Source organism: Salvelinus alpinus, chromosome 7 (genome assembly GCF_045679555.1).
Source record: "Salvelinus alpinus chromosome 7, SLU_Salpinus.1, whole genome shotgun sequence".
NCBI lineage: Eukaryota > Metazoa > Chordata > Actinopteri > Salmoniformes > Salmonidae > Salvelinus > Salvelinus alpinus.
Genome location: NC_092092.1, coordinates 26964448 through 26981850, shown reverse-complemented (window position 1 = coordinate 26981850; position 17403 = coordinate 26964448). Strand labels below are relative to the sequence as shown.

General features: G+C 44.9%; 1 protein-coding gene across 2 annotated transcripts; it reads left to right on the top strand.

The window, feature by feature from the left end:
* The first annotated feature begins 7327 nt into the window (after positions 1-7327).
* LOC139580702 (uncharacterized protein C16orf52 homolog B-like) lies at positions 7328-17240 on the top strand. Of its 2 annotated transcripts, none has more exons than XM_071409633.1 (3): positions 7328-8206; positions 15153-15365; positions 16365-17240. In XM_071409633.1, exons 1-3 carry the CDS (start codon positions 8101-8103, stop codon positions 16547-16549), a joined length of 504 nt encoding a protein of 167 aa, XP_071265734.1. In that variant the 5' UTR covers positions 7328-8100; the 3' UTR covers positions 16550-17240. The 2 variants fall into 2 exon arrangements, with proteins under 2 accessions (XP_071265734.1, XP_071265733.1); XM_071409632.1 differs by having other exon boundaries at positions 7328-8215.
* The last annotated feature ends 163 nt before the right edge of the window (positions 17241-17403 follow it).

The following is a 17403-nucleotide window of genomic DNA, read 5'->3' as shown; positions in this document are numbered from 1 at the left end:
GTGCTTCCCTCTGCTGGTCTTATTTGGTTCTTTCCCTCTTGCTATCCCTCTCTCTCCCCCTCCCTCTCTCCCTCTCTCGCTCTCTCTCTCTATCGTTCCGTTCCTGCTCCCAGCTGTTTCTCATTCTCCTAACTACCTCATTTACTCTTTCACACCTGTCCCCTATTTTGCCCTCTGATTAGAGTCCCTATTTCTCCCTCTGTTTTCCGCTTCTGTCCTTGTCGGATTCTTGTTTGATGTTTGCTGTTCTGTGTCCTTGTTCCGCCCTGTCGTGTTTTTGCCTTCTTCAGATGCTGCGTATGAGCAGGTGTCTATGTCAGCTACGGCCTGTGCCTTCCTGAAGCGACCTGCAGTCTGTGGTCGCGTCTCCAGTCGTTCCTCTCTACTGACGAGAGGATTTCAGTTTCCTGTTTTGGATTTTCCTATGATAATATCCAGGAGTATCATTGTTTGTTTAAGACTGGATTAAAGACTCTGTTTCTCTTAAGTCGCTTTTGGGTCCTCATTCACCAGCATAACAGAAGAATCCGACCAAGAATGGACCCAGCGACTACGGATTCTCGCAACACTGCCGTCGAGTTCCAGGGAGCAATGCTCGGCAGACACGAGCAGGAATTGTTTGCTGCTCGTCATGCCGTTGAGACCCTGGCCGCTCAGGTCTCCGATCTCTCAGGACAGTTTCAGAGTCTTCGTCTCGTGCCACCAGCTACTTCCTGGTCTTCCGAGTCTCCGGAACCTAGGGTTAATAACCCACCATGTTACTCTGGGCAGCCCACTGAGTGTCGCTCCTTTCTCATCCAGTGTGATATTGTGTTCTCTCTCCAGCCCAACACATACTCAAGAGAGAGAGCTCGGATCGCTTACGTCATATCACTCCTTACTGGTCGGGCTCGGGAGTGGGGCACAGCTATCTGGGAGGCAAGGGCTGAGTGTTCTAACGTTTATCAGAACTTTAAAGAGGAGATGATACGGGTTTTTGATCGTTCAGTTTTTGGGAAGGAGGCTTCCAGGGCCCTGGCTTCCCTATGTCAAGGTGATCGATCCATAACGGATTACTCTATAGAGTTTCGCACTCTTGCTGCATCCAGTGACTGGAACGAGCCGGCGTTGCTCGCTCGTTTTCTGGAGGGACTCCACGCTGAGGTTAAGGATGAGATTCTCTCCCGGGAGGTTCCTTCCAGCGTGGACTCTTTGATTGCACTCGCCATCCGCATAGAACGACGGGTAGATCTTCGTCACCGAGCTCGTGGAAGAGAGCTCGCGTTAACGGTGTTTCCCCTCTCCGCATCTCAACCATCTCCTCCCACCGGCTCAGAGACTGAGCCCATGCAGCTGGGAGGTATTCGCATCTCGACTAAGGAGAGGGAACGGAGAATCACCAACCGCCTTTGCCTCTATTGCGGTTCTGCTGGACATTTTGTCATGTCATGTCCAGTAAAAGCCAGAGCTCACCAGTAAGCGGAGGGCTACTGGTGAGCGCTACTACTCAGGTCTCTCCATCAAGATCCTGTACTACCTTGTCGGTCCATCTACGCTGGACCGGTTCGGCTGCTTCCTGCAGTGCCTTGATAGACTCAGGGGCTGAGGGTTGTTTTATGGACGAAGCATGGGCTCGGAAACATGACATTCCTCTCAGACAGTTAGGGAAGCCCACGCCCATGTTCGCCTTAGATGGTAGTCTTCTCCCCAGTATCAGATGTGAGACACTACCTTTAACCCTCACAGTATCTGGTAACCACAGTGAGACCATTTCCTTTTTGATTTTTCGTTCACCTTTTACACCTGTTGTTTTGGGTCATCCCTGGCTAGTATGTCATAATCCTTCTATTAATTGGTCTAGTAATTCTATCCTATCCTGGAACGTTTCTTGTCATGTGAAGTGTTTAATGTCTGCTATCCCTCCTGTTTCTTCTGTCCCCTCTACTCAGGAGGAACCTGGTGATTTGACAGGAGTGCCGGAGGAATATCATGATCTGCGCACGGTCTTCAGTCGGTCCAGAGCCAACTCTCTTCCTCCTCACCGGTCGTATGATTGTTGTATTGATCTCCTTCCGGGGACCACTCCTCCTCGGGGTAGACTATACTCTCTGTCGGCTCCCGAACGTAAGGCTCTCGAGGATTATCTGTCTGTTTCTCTCGACGCCGGTACCGTGGTGCCTTCTTCCTCTCCCGCCGGAGCGGGGTTTTTTTTGTTAAGAAGAAGGACGGTACTCTGCGCCCCTGCGTGGATTATCGAGGGCTGAATGACATAACGGTTAAGAATCGTTATCCGCTTCCCCTTATGTCGTCAGCCTTCGAGATTCTGCAGGGAGCCAGGTTCTTTACTAAGTTGGACCTTCGTAACGCTTACCATCTCGTGCGCATCAGAGAGGGGGACGAGTGGAAAACGGCGTTTAACACTCCGTTAGGGCATTTTGAATACCGGGTTCTGCCGTTCGGTCTCGCTAATGCTCCAGCTGTCTTTCAGGCATTAGTTAATGATGTACTGAGAGACATGCTGAACATCTTTGTTTTCGTTTACCTTGACGATATCCTGATTTTTTCACCGTCACTCGAGATTCATGTTCAGCACGTTCGACGTGTACTCCAGCGCCTTTTAGAGAATTGTCTCTACGTGAAGGCTGAGAAGTGCGCCTTTCATGTCTCCTCTGTCACATTTCTCGGTTCTGTGATTTCCGCTGAAGGCATTCAGATGGATCCCGCTAAGGTCCAGGCTGTCAGCGATTGGCCCGTTCCTAAGTCACGTGTCGAGTTGCAGCGCTTTCTCGGTTTCGCTAATTTCTATCGGCGTTTCATTCGTAATTTCGGTCAAGTGGCTGCCCCTCTCACAGCTCTGACTTCTGTCAAGACTTGCTTTAAGTGGTCCGGTTCCGCCCAGGGAGCTTTTGATCTCCTCAAGAAGCGTTTTACATCCGCTCCTATCCTTGTTACTCCTGACGTCACTAAACAATTCATTGTCGAGGTTGACGCTTCAGAGGTGGGCGTGGGAGCCATTCTGTCCCAGCGCTTCCATTCTGACGATAAGGTTCATCCTTGCGCTTACTTTTCTCATCGCCTGTCGCCATCGGAACGCAACTATGATGTGGGTAACCGCGAACTGCTCGCCATCCGCTTAGCCATAGGCGAATGGCGACAGTGGTTGGAGGGGGCGACCGTCCCTTTTGTCGTTTGGACTGACCATAAGAACCTTGAGTACATCCGTTCTGCCAAACGACTTAATGCACGTCAAGCTCGTTGGGCGTTGTTTTTCGCTCGTTTCGAGTTCGTGATTTCCTATCGCCCGGGAAATAAGAACACCAAGCCTGATGCCTTATCCCGTCTCTTTAGTTCTTCTGTGGCTTCTACCGACCCCGAGGGGATTCTCCCTGAAGGGCGTGTTGTCGGGTTGACTGTCTGGGGAATTGAGAGACAGGTAAAGCAAGCACTCACTCACACCGCGTCGCCGCGCGCTTGTCCTAGTAACCTTCTGTTCGTTCCTGTCTCTACTCGTCTGGCTGTTCTTCAGTGGGCTCACTCTGCCAAGTTAGCTGGCCACCCCGGCGTTCGGGGTACGCTTGCTTCTATTCGCCAGCGGTTTTGGTGGCCTACTCAGGAGCGTGACACGCGCCGTTTCGTGGCTGCTTGTTCGGACTGCGCCCAGACTAAGTCAGGTAACTCTCCTCCTGCCGGTCGTCTCAGACCGCTTCCCATTCCTTCTCGACCATGGTCTCACATCGCCTTAGACTTTATTACCGGTCTGCCTTCGTCTGCGGGGAAGACTGTGATTCTTACGGTTATCGATAGGTTCTCTAAGGCGGCACATTTCATTCCCCTCGCTAAGCTTCCTTCCGCTAAGGAGACGGCACAAATCATCATTGAGAATGTGTTCAGAATTCATGGTCTCCCGTTAGACGCCGTTTCAGACAGAGGCCCGCAATTCACGTCACAGTTTTGGAGGGAGTTCTGTCGTTTGATTGGTGCTTCCGTCAGTCTCTCTTCCGGGTTTCATCCCCAGTCTAACGGTCAAGCAGAAAGGGCCAATCAGTCGATTGGTCGCATATTACGCAGCCTTTCTTTTCGAAACCCTGCGTCTTGGGCAGAACAGCTCCCCTGGGCAGAATACGCTCACAACTCGCTTCCTTCGTCTGCTACCGGGCTATCTCCGTTTCAGAGTAGTCTTGGGTACCAGCCTCCTCTGTTCTCGTCCCAGCTCGCCGAGTCCAGCGTTCCCTCCGCTCAGGCTTTTGTCCAACGTTGTGAGCGCACCTGGAGGAGGGTCAGGTCTGCACTTTGCCGTTACAGGGCGCAGACTGTGAGAGCCGCCAATAAACGTAGGATTAAGAGTCCTAGGTATTGTCGCGGTCAGAGAGTGTGGCTTTCCACTCGTAACCTTCCCCTTACGACAGCTTCTCGCAAGTTGACTCCGCGGTTCATTGGTCCGTTCCGTGTCTCTCAGGTCGTCAATCCTGTCGCTGTGCGACTGCTTCTTCCGCGACATCTTCGTCGCGTCCACCCTGTCTTCCATGTCTCCTGTGTCAAGCCTTTTCTTCGCGCTCCCGTTCGTCTTCCCTCCCCCCCCCCCGTCCTTGTCGAGGGCGCACCTATTTACAAGGTACGGAAGATCATGGACATGCGTTCTCGGGGACGTGGTCACCAGTACTTAGTGGATTGGGAGGGTTACGGTCCTGAGGAGAGGAGTTGGGTTCCATCTCGGGACGTGCTGGACCGTTCGTTGATTGATGATTTCCTTCGTTGCCGCCAGGGTTCCTCCTCGAGTGCGCCAGGAGGCGCTCGGTGAGTGGGGGGGTACTGTCATGTTTTGTCTTTGATCATCATGTCTTGTCCCTGTGCTTCCCTCTGCTGGTCTTATTTGGTTCTTTCCCTCTTGCTATCCCTCTCTCTCCCCCTCCCTCTCTCCCTCTCTCGCTCTCTCTCTCTATCGTTCCGTTCCTGCTCCCAGCTGTTTCTCATTCTCCTAACTACCTCATTTACTCTTTCACACCTGTCCCCTATTTTGCCCTCTGATTAGAGTCCCTATTTCTCCCTCTGTTTTCCGCTTCTGTCCTTGTCGGATTCTTGTTTGATGTTTGCTGTTCTGTGTCCTTGTTCCGCCCTGTCGTGTTTTTGCCTTCTTCAGATGCTGCGTATGAGCAGGTGTCTATGTCAGCTACGGCCTGTGCCTTCCTGAAGCGACCTGCAGTCTGTGGTCGCGTCTCCAGTCGTTCCTCTCTACTGACGAGAGGATTTCAGTTTCCTGTTTTGGATTTTCCTATGATAATATCCAGGAGTATCATTGTTTGTTTAAGACTGGATTAAAGACTCTGTTTCTCTTAAGTCGCTTTTGGGTCCTCATTCACCAGCATAACAAAAGGGGGAGACACTCTAGACACAAACTGTTACAGACCTATATATATCCTACCCTGCCTTTCTAAGGTCTTCGAAAGCCAAGTTAACAAACAGATGACCGACCATTTCGAATCCCACCGTACCTTCTCCGCTATGCAATCTGGTTTCCGAGTAGTTCATGGGTGCACATCAGCCACGCTCAAGGTCCTAAACAATATTATAAGCGGCATCGATAAAAGACAACACTGTGCAGCCGTATTCATTCACCTGGCCAAGGCTTTCGACTCTGTCAATCATCGCATTCTTATCGGCAGACTCAACAGCCTTGGTTTCTCAAATGACTTCCTCGCCTGGTTCACCAACTACTTCTCAGACAGAGTTCAGTGTGTCAAATCGGAGGGCCTGTTGTCCGGACCTCTGGCAGTCTCTATGGGGGTGCCACAGGGTTCAATTCTCGGGCCGACTCTTTTCTCTGTGTACATCAATGATGTCGCTCTTGCTATTGGTGATTCTCTGATCCACCTCTATGCAGACGACACCATTCTGTATACTTCTGGCCCTTCTTTGGACACTGTGTTAACTAACCTCCAGACGAGCTTCAATGCCATACAACTCTCCTTCCGTGGCCTTCAACTGCTCTTAAATGCAAATACAACTAAATGCATCATCTTCAACCGATCGCTGCTCGCACCTGCCCACCGGTCCAGCATCACTACTCTGGACGGTTCTGACTTAGAATATGTGGACAATTACAAATACCTAGGTGTCTGGTTAACTCTCCTACCAGACTCACATTAAGCATCTCCAATCCAAATGAAATCTAGAATCGGCTTCCTATTTCGCAACAAAGCATCCTTCACTCATGCTGCCAAACATACCCTCGTAAAACTGACTATCCTACTAATCCTTGACTTCGGCGATGTCATTTTCAATATAGTCTCCAACACTCTACTCAGCAAATTGGATGCAGTCTATCACAGTGCCATCCGTTTTGTCACCAAAGCCCCATATGCTACCCACCACTGCGACCTGTATGCTCTCGTTGGCTGGCCCTCGCTTCATATTTGTCGCCAAACCCACTGGCTCCAGGTCATCTATAAGTCTTTGCTTGTTAAAGCCCCGCCTTATCTCAGCTCACTGGTCACCATAGCAGCACCCACCCGTAGCACGCGCTCCAGCAGGTATATTTCTCTGGCCACCCCCAAAGCCTATTCCTCTTTGGCCACATTTCCTTCCAGTTCTCTGCTGCCAATGACTGGAACGAATTGCAAAAATCACTGAAGCTTGAGACTCATATCTCCCTCACTAACTTTAAGCATCAGCTGTCAGAGCAGCTCACAGATCATTGCACCTGTACATAGCCCATCTGTAAATAGCCCATCCAACTACCTCATCCCCATATTGTTATTTATTTTTTGCTCCTTTGCACCCCAGTATCTCTACTTGCGCATTCATCTTCTGCACATCTATCACTCCAGTGTTTAGTTTCTAAATTGTAATTACTTTGCCACTACGGCCTATTTATTGCCGTACATCCCTAATCTTACCTTATTTGCACACACTGTATATAGATTTTTTTCTATTATGTTATTGACTGTACGCTTGTTTATTCCATGTGTAACTCTGTGTTGTTGTTTGTGTCGCACTGCTTTGCTTTATCTTGGCCAGGTCGCAGTTGTAAATGAGAACTTGTTCTCAACTGGTCTACCTGGTTAAATAAAGGTGAAATAAAATTTACAAAAATTATAGTTTAAAACGATTAAAACTTCCAGCAACAGTAATGTTATTGTTGTATCATTATAGTAAAAAATATAGACAGAAAATAGATATTTGTTTATTTATTTCGTTAATATATTGTTAGTTTTTTAAATGAATAAATACATGTTTAAGTCACTTTAAACTATATATCAGAAAAACATCCTGTAACAGTCGTGTTACATTTTTTCTGGGGGACTTTTATTTAGACATTTTGCCGAATGACCACGTGACCTCAATGTCGCTTGTTTCACATTGCCAGAGAACTGCGAGTTTTGTTACCGCTGATTCCATTGAGCTGATTCCCCCTTCACTAAATTGCTAGGCTACATTATAACCTCAAATGGATACATCTGACGGGCATTACAGGTTACATTATAACCTCGAATGGATACATCTGACGGGCATTAGACGGGCATTACAGGAGGGACAAATAACGGTATTTCTATTGAAGGGAGTATTGGCAGATTATGAAATCTGACCATTGCATACAATATATGTATTTTATGGAATTTCCATTTGTTTGCAATGAGGAAATCTCAGATAGAGAAGATAAACGGACACAGGAAAGAAGCGGTATAATATGCACTCTTGCAAGCATCTCTTAAATAACATAATTTCGGCGAAAATGGTCGCAGATCTTTTGAGTTTTCCTTCAACTCATCTTTCAAATATATTTTCCGGACACCATAAGCTACCCTGTTGCAATACTGAGCTATGGTAATGGGTGAAACAGTGGGCGTTCATAGCCAGGGCCATAGTCGATAGTTATAAGGCAATGAAAGGAAACGGCTTTGCATAAATCCTACACCAGGACTGCTGCGTAAAGATGAGAGGCTTGCCCTTCTACCAAGAGGACGATGACAATACATCCACTGGGCATGACCAAAACATTGATATGGGACGTTGAAATCCATGCCTGAATCCCTTTTGTCCTATCTGCCCTTGGAGGGGGCGAGATAGAGGAGACTTTCCTCTTTGACTCAATATAAAGGAGAAGAGAGCATTCACGTCTGAGAAATGGATAAACTCACCGTCATATCAGGATGTCTCTTTCTAGCAGCAGATATCTTTGCTATCGCCAGTATTGCCAATCCGGACTGGATCAACACAGGAGATGCAGCTGGTAAGTTAGGTGAGATAATTTAACATAATTGACGTATTTACTTGACAACCATGCACACACCATCTGTCTACCGTTGGTGTCTAGGCTGCTACAGCAGACTGTCAATAATGTGCAGTGCCACACTATTCTTCTAGAAATTCACTTCACATTGGCCAAACTTTTTGAATCACACTTTTTCCAAATATAACACTTTGGCATTCTGGTGTCCTTTCTCTTGACAGGTGAAGGGAGCTTCAGAATGTACCGAGGCCTCATCTAAGACCTTCTAAATGTTGTGCTACACTTAGAGCATTCCTGTTCTCTTTCTCCCTACATCCACATCACCACTCTCCAAAATACAGCTGCTGATAAATGATCTGCCCTCTACTTTTCCGCCCCAACATGCTCTTATACCCCATGTCCCTTCAAGGCATATAAGCCTTCCTGTACCAGCTACCAACTCACCTCCGTTGACAAATAGTGTGTCAGACTGAGCGATGTGAAGTGAGTGCCACTTATCCAGCTATGCCCTTGGAGGTCTGTTCAGCTCTCCACTCACTCGCTGTCTGTTATATGCATCTGACACAGACAGACTGAGGCATTGGTATTTAATCTACAGTCACCAGTCGGAGGACATGGTAAAGTGAAGTGCAGCAGTAAAGGTAGGCTACGGCTTTTTTGTTGTTGTTGCTACAGCAACAAAACTGGCTACTTGGAATGAGCTGGTGACCTTTAGCTACAGCTGTAGTCAGCAGATTGTAGTTCCATGCTGTGGCCTACTGCATAAACGACAGGGATAGGTGACATTTTCCCCTTGTTGTTGTGAGGTAGGAACCAGGACAGAGATCTAATTTATTGAGTCCTGTGTTTAGATTTTAACGGTATCATTTGTGATCATACTTTTTATTTTTTATACATCATGTACACCGGGACAAAGAATTAAAACATAGGAAGGACCAAACTAGAGATAATATCCCACTTCCCTCCCACAAGACCACCAACATCACATAATGAATCTGAGGTTTTAAAAGATGGTTATAACAATGTTATAACTGTCTTATGTGCTCAGCACATTGAGAATTTATGCAAACCTGAAAATGTACAATTTATAGCCTACATTACACTGTTACAACAGTCCATTATCATTCAGGTAGAACATACATAGAAGGAACAGAAACATGCTTGACTTCCCTTGTGAGACTTCCTCCTTTCATCCCACACAACAGAGAAGGTATGAAATCAAGCAGGGTTAAAAGCCTTTTGTTCCAGCCTAATTTGCCTGCTAGTAATTACCAGGTGGAGAGAAGCATTGTTTGTAAATGGAGATGTGTGGAGTCTTTCCTGATGAGGTCCGCTGGGAGGTAGAATTCTTTCAGATGAAGCACTCACAACTCAATTATCAAGGAAATTGCCTTGACTGGAAGGCCCTGTTTGTGTATCTGAGGTCCAAACATATTGTTTTGTTCATGTGAAATGGATAAATGCATAGACATAGTTGTTCCTGCCAATTAAGTTAATTTGCCAGTCTAGCATTTTGGCAGCACCCAGATGTTGATGCTCATTGCTCACAGATAAACAGATGTTGACAATGACATCATCAGATTGGCAAATGTTATTATAAACCCAAAAGTGTCTCTCTCATCACCTGAACTTTATCCTGGAAAGTCAGCATTATGGTTTATTTGTTTACAGCAAACCTCTGTCCTCTCTACTTCATCCAGGAGGTGAAGCTTTGAACAAGTTTATAGAGGTGTGTGAGTTATACTAACGTGCCTCCTGGTTGTTACGCAGGTATTCTGTAGTGAAGTCTGTAGCAGCAGGGGACTGACTGGGGCTGCATGGGGAAGTGTTTACTAACTACAGACATTGGCCCACAGTCACACACACCTTCCTGTGTCTCAAAGCCCTGGCTATCAGACAAGCCTGATGTGTTACGCATCTAAAACAGTCCCAAGAATTAGAAATGGCCTCCAAGAGTGCCAAGGAACAAAAAGTAGCATTTAGATCATTGACAAGCTATGGAATGGGTGTGTAAGCTTGCTAAAGAGGGAAATATTCTGTCATGACAGGATAGAGTTAGAATAATAGTAGAGAGAATGATTTATTTCAGCTTTTATTTCTTTAATCACATTCCCAGTGGGTCAGAAGTTTACATGCACTCAATTAGTATTTGGTAGCATTGCCTTTACATTTTTTAATTTGGGTCAAACGTTTCGGGTAGCCTTCCACAAGCTTCCCACAATAATTTTGGCCCATTCCTCTTGACAGAGCTGGTGTAACTGAGTCAGGTTTGTATGCTTCCTTGCTCGCACACGCTTTTTCAGTTCTGCCCACACATTTTCTATAGGATTGAGGTCAGGGCTTTGTGATGGCCACTCCAATACCTTGACTTTGTTGTCCTTAAGCCATTTTGCCACAACTTTGGAAGTATGCTTGGGGTCATTGTCCATTTGGAAGACCCATTTGCGACCAAGCATTAACTTCCTGACTGATGTCTTGAGATGTTGCTTCAATATATCCACATCATTCTCCTTGCTCATGATGCCATCTATTTTCTGAAGTGCACCAGTCCCTCCTGCAGCAAAGTACACCCACAACATGATGCTGCCACCCCCGTACTTCATGATTTGGATGGTGTTCTTCAGCTTGCAAGCGTCTCATATCGATTGTCATTATGGCCAAACAGTTCTATTTTTGTAAAAAAAATTATCAGACCAGAGGACATTTCTCCAAAAAGTACGATCTTTGTCCCCAAGTGCAGTTGCAAACCATAGTCTGGCTTTTTTATGGTGGTTTTGGAGCAGTGGCTTCTTCCTTGCTGAGCGGCCTTTCAGGTTATGTCGATATAGGACTCGTTTTACTGTGGATATAGATACTTTTGTACCTGTTTCCTCCAGCATCGTCACAAGGTCCTTTGCTGTTGTTCTGGGATTGATTTGCACTTTTCGCACCAAAGTACATTCATATCTAGGAGACAGAACGCGTCACCTTCTTGAGCGGTATGACAGCTGCGTGGTCTCATGCTGTTTATACTTGCGTACTATTGTTTGTACAGATGAACGTGGTACCTTCAGACGTTTGGAAATTGCTCCCAAGGATGAACCAGTCATGTGGAAGTATACCATTTTTTTTTTCTGAGGTCTTGGCTGATTTCTTTTGATTTTCCCATGATGTCAAGCAAAGAGGCACTGCGTTTGAAGGTAGGCCTTTACATACATCCACAGGTACAACTCCAATTGACTCAAATGATGTCAATTAGCCTATCAGAAGCTTCTAAAGCCATGACATTATTTTCTGGAATTTTCCAAGCTGTTTAAAAGCACAGTCAACTTAGTGTATGTAAACTTCTGACCCACTGGAAATGTGATACAGTGAATTATAAGTGAAATAATCTGTCTGTAAACAATTGTTGGAAAAATTACAATTGTTGAAAGAATTTTTGGAAAAATTAACCGACTTGCCAAAACTATAGTTTGTTAACAAGAAATTTGTGGAGTGGTTTAAAAATGAGTTTTAATGACTCCAACCTAAGCGTATGTAAACTTCCAACTTCAACTGTATCTAAACTAATGAAAGGGTTTATCTTCAAAACAAATCAGCTAAAGGAAAAAAATAACACCATTGATGGGAAGTTTTCCACTCAGATCTCTGTCCGGTACTATAACATGATCTGTATCAGGGTTGTTCAAATATAATTAGTCTTCCATTCATTTGTGATTCTGGTCACTGGGAAGCAAACTGGACCACTATAATGAATGAGGAAACATGACACATTAGTTTGGTTTAGTAATGATTAATTATATACATTAGGATGCCATGTCAATAGCCATGGCATAACAGCTGTGGTCAACATTACATACATTTACAGTACGTGTGTGTCTTGACATCACAGGCGGCTGGTGGCACCTTAATTGGGGAGGATTTTCTTATAGTAATTGCTGGAACTGAATAAATGGAATATAGAATACATCAAACAGATGGTTTCTATGTGTTTGATAACATTCCATTCACTCCATTCAAGCCATTATTATGAGCCGTCCTCCCCTCAGGAGCCTCCTGTGCTTTACATACTGAACACCGAATGGCAAATCACTAAATTGCTATTACGAAACCTCAGTGCTGGCATCTAAGGACAAAGTTCCAATCTTTGGCAGCATACTCACATCAAGGGCAGTATACTATGTCCTTAAACCTTTGAGGGATGCTCATCATATTGGTCCATACTCATTCTCTCCCTCCCCTCCCCTCTTTAGTGATGTACAGTATGTTCTTGTTTCAAAGCCATAATGGGGTATTTGTAAGTCTCAGCAGGACTGGACCGATCTGTCCAATTACTAAATTCATCTCCATCCATCTCTCTAATCCAATAGATAAAAAATGTTTGTGCCAAGGCCACTTTTCCTCTCTCTGCTATTTCTCCAGCCTTAGTTCCTCTCTCCTCTAACCGCTCTTTCTCCATCCTCTGTTCTTCTCTCCGCTCTGCCCAAGCCTCTGTTCCTCTCTCCGCTCCGTCCCGAGCCTCTGGAAGTGACAAGGTGCTGGCAAACTGCTCGCCTCATGAGAGACTTAGAGCGAGAAACAATTATTTAATTTTACATTTCTCTCATAAAAATCTATACTGGTGAATTGTCCTTAATAGCTGACGAGGGGGTTGAGTGTTGCTGAGTTGACATACAGTGGCAAGAAAAAGTATGTGAACCTTTTGTAATTACCTGGATTTCTGCATACATTAGTCAGAAAATTTTATCTGATCTTCTTTAAGTCACAACAATAGATAAACACAGTTTGTTTAAACTTATAACACAGAATCAATCATATGTTTTCATGTCTTTATAGAACACACCGTGTAAACATTCACAGTGTAGTGTGGAAAAGTATGTGAACCCTTGGATTTAATAACTGGTTGACCCTCCTTTGGCAGCAATAACCTCAACCAAACGTTTTCTGTAGTTGCCGATCAGACCTGTGCAATGGTCAGGAGGAATTTTGGACCGTTCATCTTTACAAAACTGTTTCAGTTCAGCAATATTCTTAGGATGTCTGGTGTGAACTGCTCTCGAGGTCATGCATTTTAAATCGGGTTGAGGTCAGGACTCTAACTGGGCCACTCCAGAAGGCCTATTTTCTTCTGTTGAAGCCATTCTGTTGTTGATTTTACTTTTACTTACTGTGTTTTGCGTCGTTGTCCTGTTGCATCACCTAACTTCTGTTGAGCTTCAATTGGCGGACAGATAGCCTTCCATTCTCCTGCAAAATGTCTTGATAAATTTAATTCATTTTCCCGTCGATGATAGCAAGCTGTCCAGGCCCTGAGGCAGCAAAGCAGCCCCAAACCATGATGCTCCCTCCACCATACTTTACAGTTGGGATTAGGTTTTGATGGTAGTGTGCTGTGCCTTTCTTTACCACCAATAGTGTTGTGTGCTCCTTCCAAACAACTCAACTGTAGTTTCATCTATCCACAGAATATTTTGCCAGAAGCGCTGTGGAACATCCAGGTGCTCTTTTGCGAACTTCAGACGTGCAGCAATGTTTTTTCTGGACAGCAGTGGCTTCTTCTGTGGTGTCCTCCCATGAACACCATTCTGGTTTAGTGTTTTAGGTATCGTAGTCTCGTCAACAGAGATGCTAGCATGTTCCATAGATTTATGTAAGTCTTTAGCTGACACTCTAGGATTCTCCTTAACCTCATTGAGCATTATGCGCTATGCTCTTGCAATCGTCTTTGCAGGACGGCCACTCCTAGGGAGAGTAGCAACAGTGGACGGATGAACATCCAGGCTTTTAGAGATACTTTTGTAACCCTTTCCAGCTTTATGCAATCCAATAATTCTTAATCTTAGATCTCTTTTGTTCGAGGCATGGTTCACATCAGGCAATGCTTCTTGTGAATAGCAAACTCAAATTTTGTGAGTGTTTTTTATAGGGCAAACCAGCTCTAACCAACATCTCCAATCTCATCTCATTGATTGGATTCCAGGTTAGCTGACTCCTGATTCCAATTAGCTTTTGGAGAAGTCATTAGCCTAGGTGTTCACATACTTTTCCAACCTACACTGTGAATGTTTAAATGATGTATTCAATATAGACAAGAAAAATACAATAATATGTGTGTTATTAGTTTAAGCACACTGTGCTTGTCTATTGTTGTGACTAAGATGAAGATCAGATCAAATTTTATGACCAGTTTATTCAGAAATCCAGGTATTTCCAAAGGGTTCACATACTTTTTCTTGCCACTGTATTCTGTGTTGGGTCAGGGACAGACAGGAAGGGTGGAGTTTGTATATGATCTTGTTGTTGTCGAAAGCGTTATGTCTTCAGCAGGCCTAACTAACTGACATAATTGGACCCACCAGGCTTTGGGGCAGGAGAGGAGAGGCTCTTTGGCAGTGAGTTACTTTCTGATGTAAGGCCTCTCTTCCCTCTCTCTTTTCTCTCTCTCCTTTATCTCATCTCTCTCTGTGGTGTCAGGAGCTCTGGTTCTGAGCCATCTGAGTCTTACGCCATTGATTGATTCCTCAGGGACCCCTGGCATTGGTTCAGGGCCTAGGAGTCCCACTCTTCAGCCTTGTTATTATACCAACCCTCCTTGAGCTCTACTTTGTGTGGTCACAGGGGACTGGAAGTGGAAACCGGTGTCACCAGGGAGGTCATTAGTCCAGACGTGATGTAATGCCGTCATGCCTCATACAGATCTTAGCTTATCTAATGGTGACACCATCACAAGTTGAGGGATATTTCTTAACTGATGCAATCTGCTGCTCTGGGTTATGCTTCTTCTAATAAAACAATGTGTACATCTTGTGGTGGGACAGCACAGTTGACCAGCGAGAGTATGCTCTGTGTGTGATGAAAGATACTCTCCCTCTGTGTGTCTATGTGATTAAGCACTCTCTCTGTAGGTGCTCTGACAGCGGGACTGCTGGTCGTGTGTGATCTAACCCTGACTGATCTCTGTCTCTAGGTTCCCTGACGGTAGGCCTGGTGCGGCAGTGCCAGACCATCCACGGTCGTGATCGGACCTGTATCCCCCCGCGGCTGCCCCCAGAGTGGGTCACCACCCTCTTGTTCATCATCCTGGGAATCATCTCCCTCACGGTGACCTGCGGCCTGCTAGTGTTATCACACTGGTACCGTGAAGCCACTCGTTACGCCCGCTGGATTGCCTTCACTGGGAGTATGTTTCACTTTGACTTATTTAACGGTTATTCAACCAGGCAGGTCAATGGAGAACCAGTTCTTGTTTACAGTGACGGCAAAGAGACAAAAACCACAATACGATAAATACAGAAACATAGCCAACACTAAGTCACCCTTTCATTCATGAGTGGGGCCAGACATAATCCCCCATTATCCCCTATGTGGGCTCTGGTTAAAGTAGTACAGACTAGGGAATAGGCCAGGGTCATTTCAGGCATAGCCATTAGTTGGCCTACAGCTTCAAAGCACCTTAAGATTCTTGTTATATCACTAATGGATGTTAGCGAATTGATTTGAGATTAATGTCACTTGGGTTTCATTTTAGGAAAAGCTTTTGTGTGGTAACTGTGTCTGTGCTGAGTGGCTCCTTGAACACGTAGGCTACATTAAATGGGTCTGTTGCTATTTTAAGAGGGAAAGAGACCATGGGGCTGCTATTAGCAGACCTAAAACCAGTAGGAGGGATTTTAGTGGTCCAAGGGATATGACGGAAAAACATTCTTTGTTATTATTATACTTCGAGAGGTTATTTTAGCTGAATCATTATTGGACAAAAATGACCTTGAGGTATAATAATAAAGTAATGACAATGTAAATAGATTTTGTTGAGCGCTCAGGTGTAAAGATATTTATATATATTTAAAAAAATATCTATGGTCTATTTTGATATCAGAGTGGTGAGTAATGTCTGAATTAGTTTATTCTGGGAGTTATTGATCATAATGACTAGACATAACTGTGTGGTTTTAGGTATTCAGACTATTCACACTACATGATAACATGATATACAGTATGTCACTTAGATCAGGCTTCAATGCCGATGAAAACGCAATATAGAATTTAGCCTGACATTGTGTACACTGATGCTGCCTATTTTTTCAATGTTGTAAGAGATATTGCTCCCTAAATGTTATGCACTATGAATAGTGTTTTTAAGACGACTGTGTTTCTAAAATGTTTTCTCTCTCCTCCACAGTGATCCTGTTTTGTATGGCAGCTCTTATATTTCCTATAGGATTTTACATCGATGAGGTCGGGGGACAGCCTTATAAACTACCCAACAACACAGTGGTGGGGTCCTCATATGTACTCTTTGTTCTATCTATATTTTTCACTATAGTGGGACTACTGTTTGCAGGAAAGGTCTGCTTGCCTGGGTGACATATTGGACACTTAAGTGTCCCGCTTGCGTCGCCTCATTAGCTAGCTTTTGAGGTGGCGCGATTGGCTAAGACACTTGAGGGCGGCTACGTGTGTTTGTAAGGCAGAGGTCCTGAGTTCACGCCAGGTATGGGCCAAATCGGGAGGAAGTGGAACTGGCTAAGCAAGCAGTGTGACATCCTTTACACTAAGAGAAATGCCTTCGGAGGTATTTGCTAGACCTGACGTTTGAAAATGGATGCCTGGAAGGGAAAAAGAGGAACTGTGAGAAACACACTTTCTCTGCGTTTGTGGAACTCTCTGATGCACCTTTGGATGACAGGTCTCTACAGCCCCTGGTCCTATAGGACAGTAGGCACTGTCTGTGGTCATAGAATGGGGAGGAATGGACACCTATCCAGTCCCTTCACAGATCAGTGAACACAGAAGTTTTGTTCCACGAATAGAGTGCCTTTTCGGGTAGTGTAACTTTTTATTTCACCTAATTTTAACATTTTGTCATAAAAAGCACGTTTTAACGTCATAACAAACATGTTTGTCCAACTCCTTTTGAAAAAAAACATTTAAAAAGGAATCATGTCACCATATTTAAACGAGAGTTCAGTTGACGTAACAGGGTCTGTTCAGTTGACCTTAAACCTGAGGGACATGAATCACTAATCAAATGAAATAAATAATAAATCTTCAGAAATCACTTTGTCAAAGCAACAAATGTTATTAGGGCTTTACATTGGTTGTGAACACTTGGGGAAAGTTGGGGATGTTAAGTGGGTTAAAATCTTTAAGTCGGACAAACATGACATGGGACATGCCAAAATTATCACAACTCAGGATAAGACCCAGATGCACAGTTC

What these genes read in the sequence shown, in the direction of transcription:
- LOC139580702 (XM_071409632.1), top strand. Translation starts at nt 8,101, where the DNA reads ATGGATAAACTCACCGTCATATCAGGATGTCTCTTTCTAGCAGCAGAT. An exon ending in AGATGCAGCTGGTAAGTTAG is followed by an intron (nt 8,216 to 15,152) that starts GTGAGATAATTT and finishes CTCTGTCTCTAG; the next exon opens with GTTCCCTGACGGTAGGCCTG. An exon ending in CTGGATTGCCTTCACTGGGA is followed by an intron (nt 15,366 to 16,364) that starts GTATGTTTCACT and finishes TCTCCTCCACAG; the next exon opens with TGATCCTGTTTTGTATGGCA.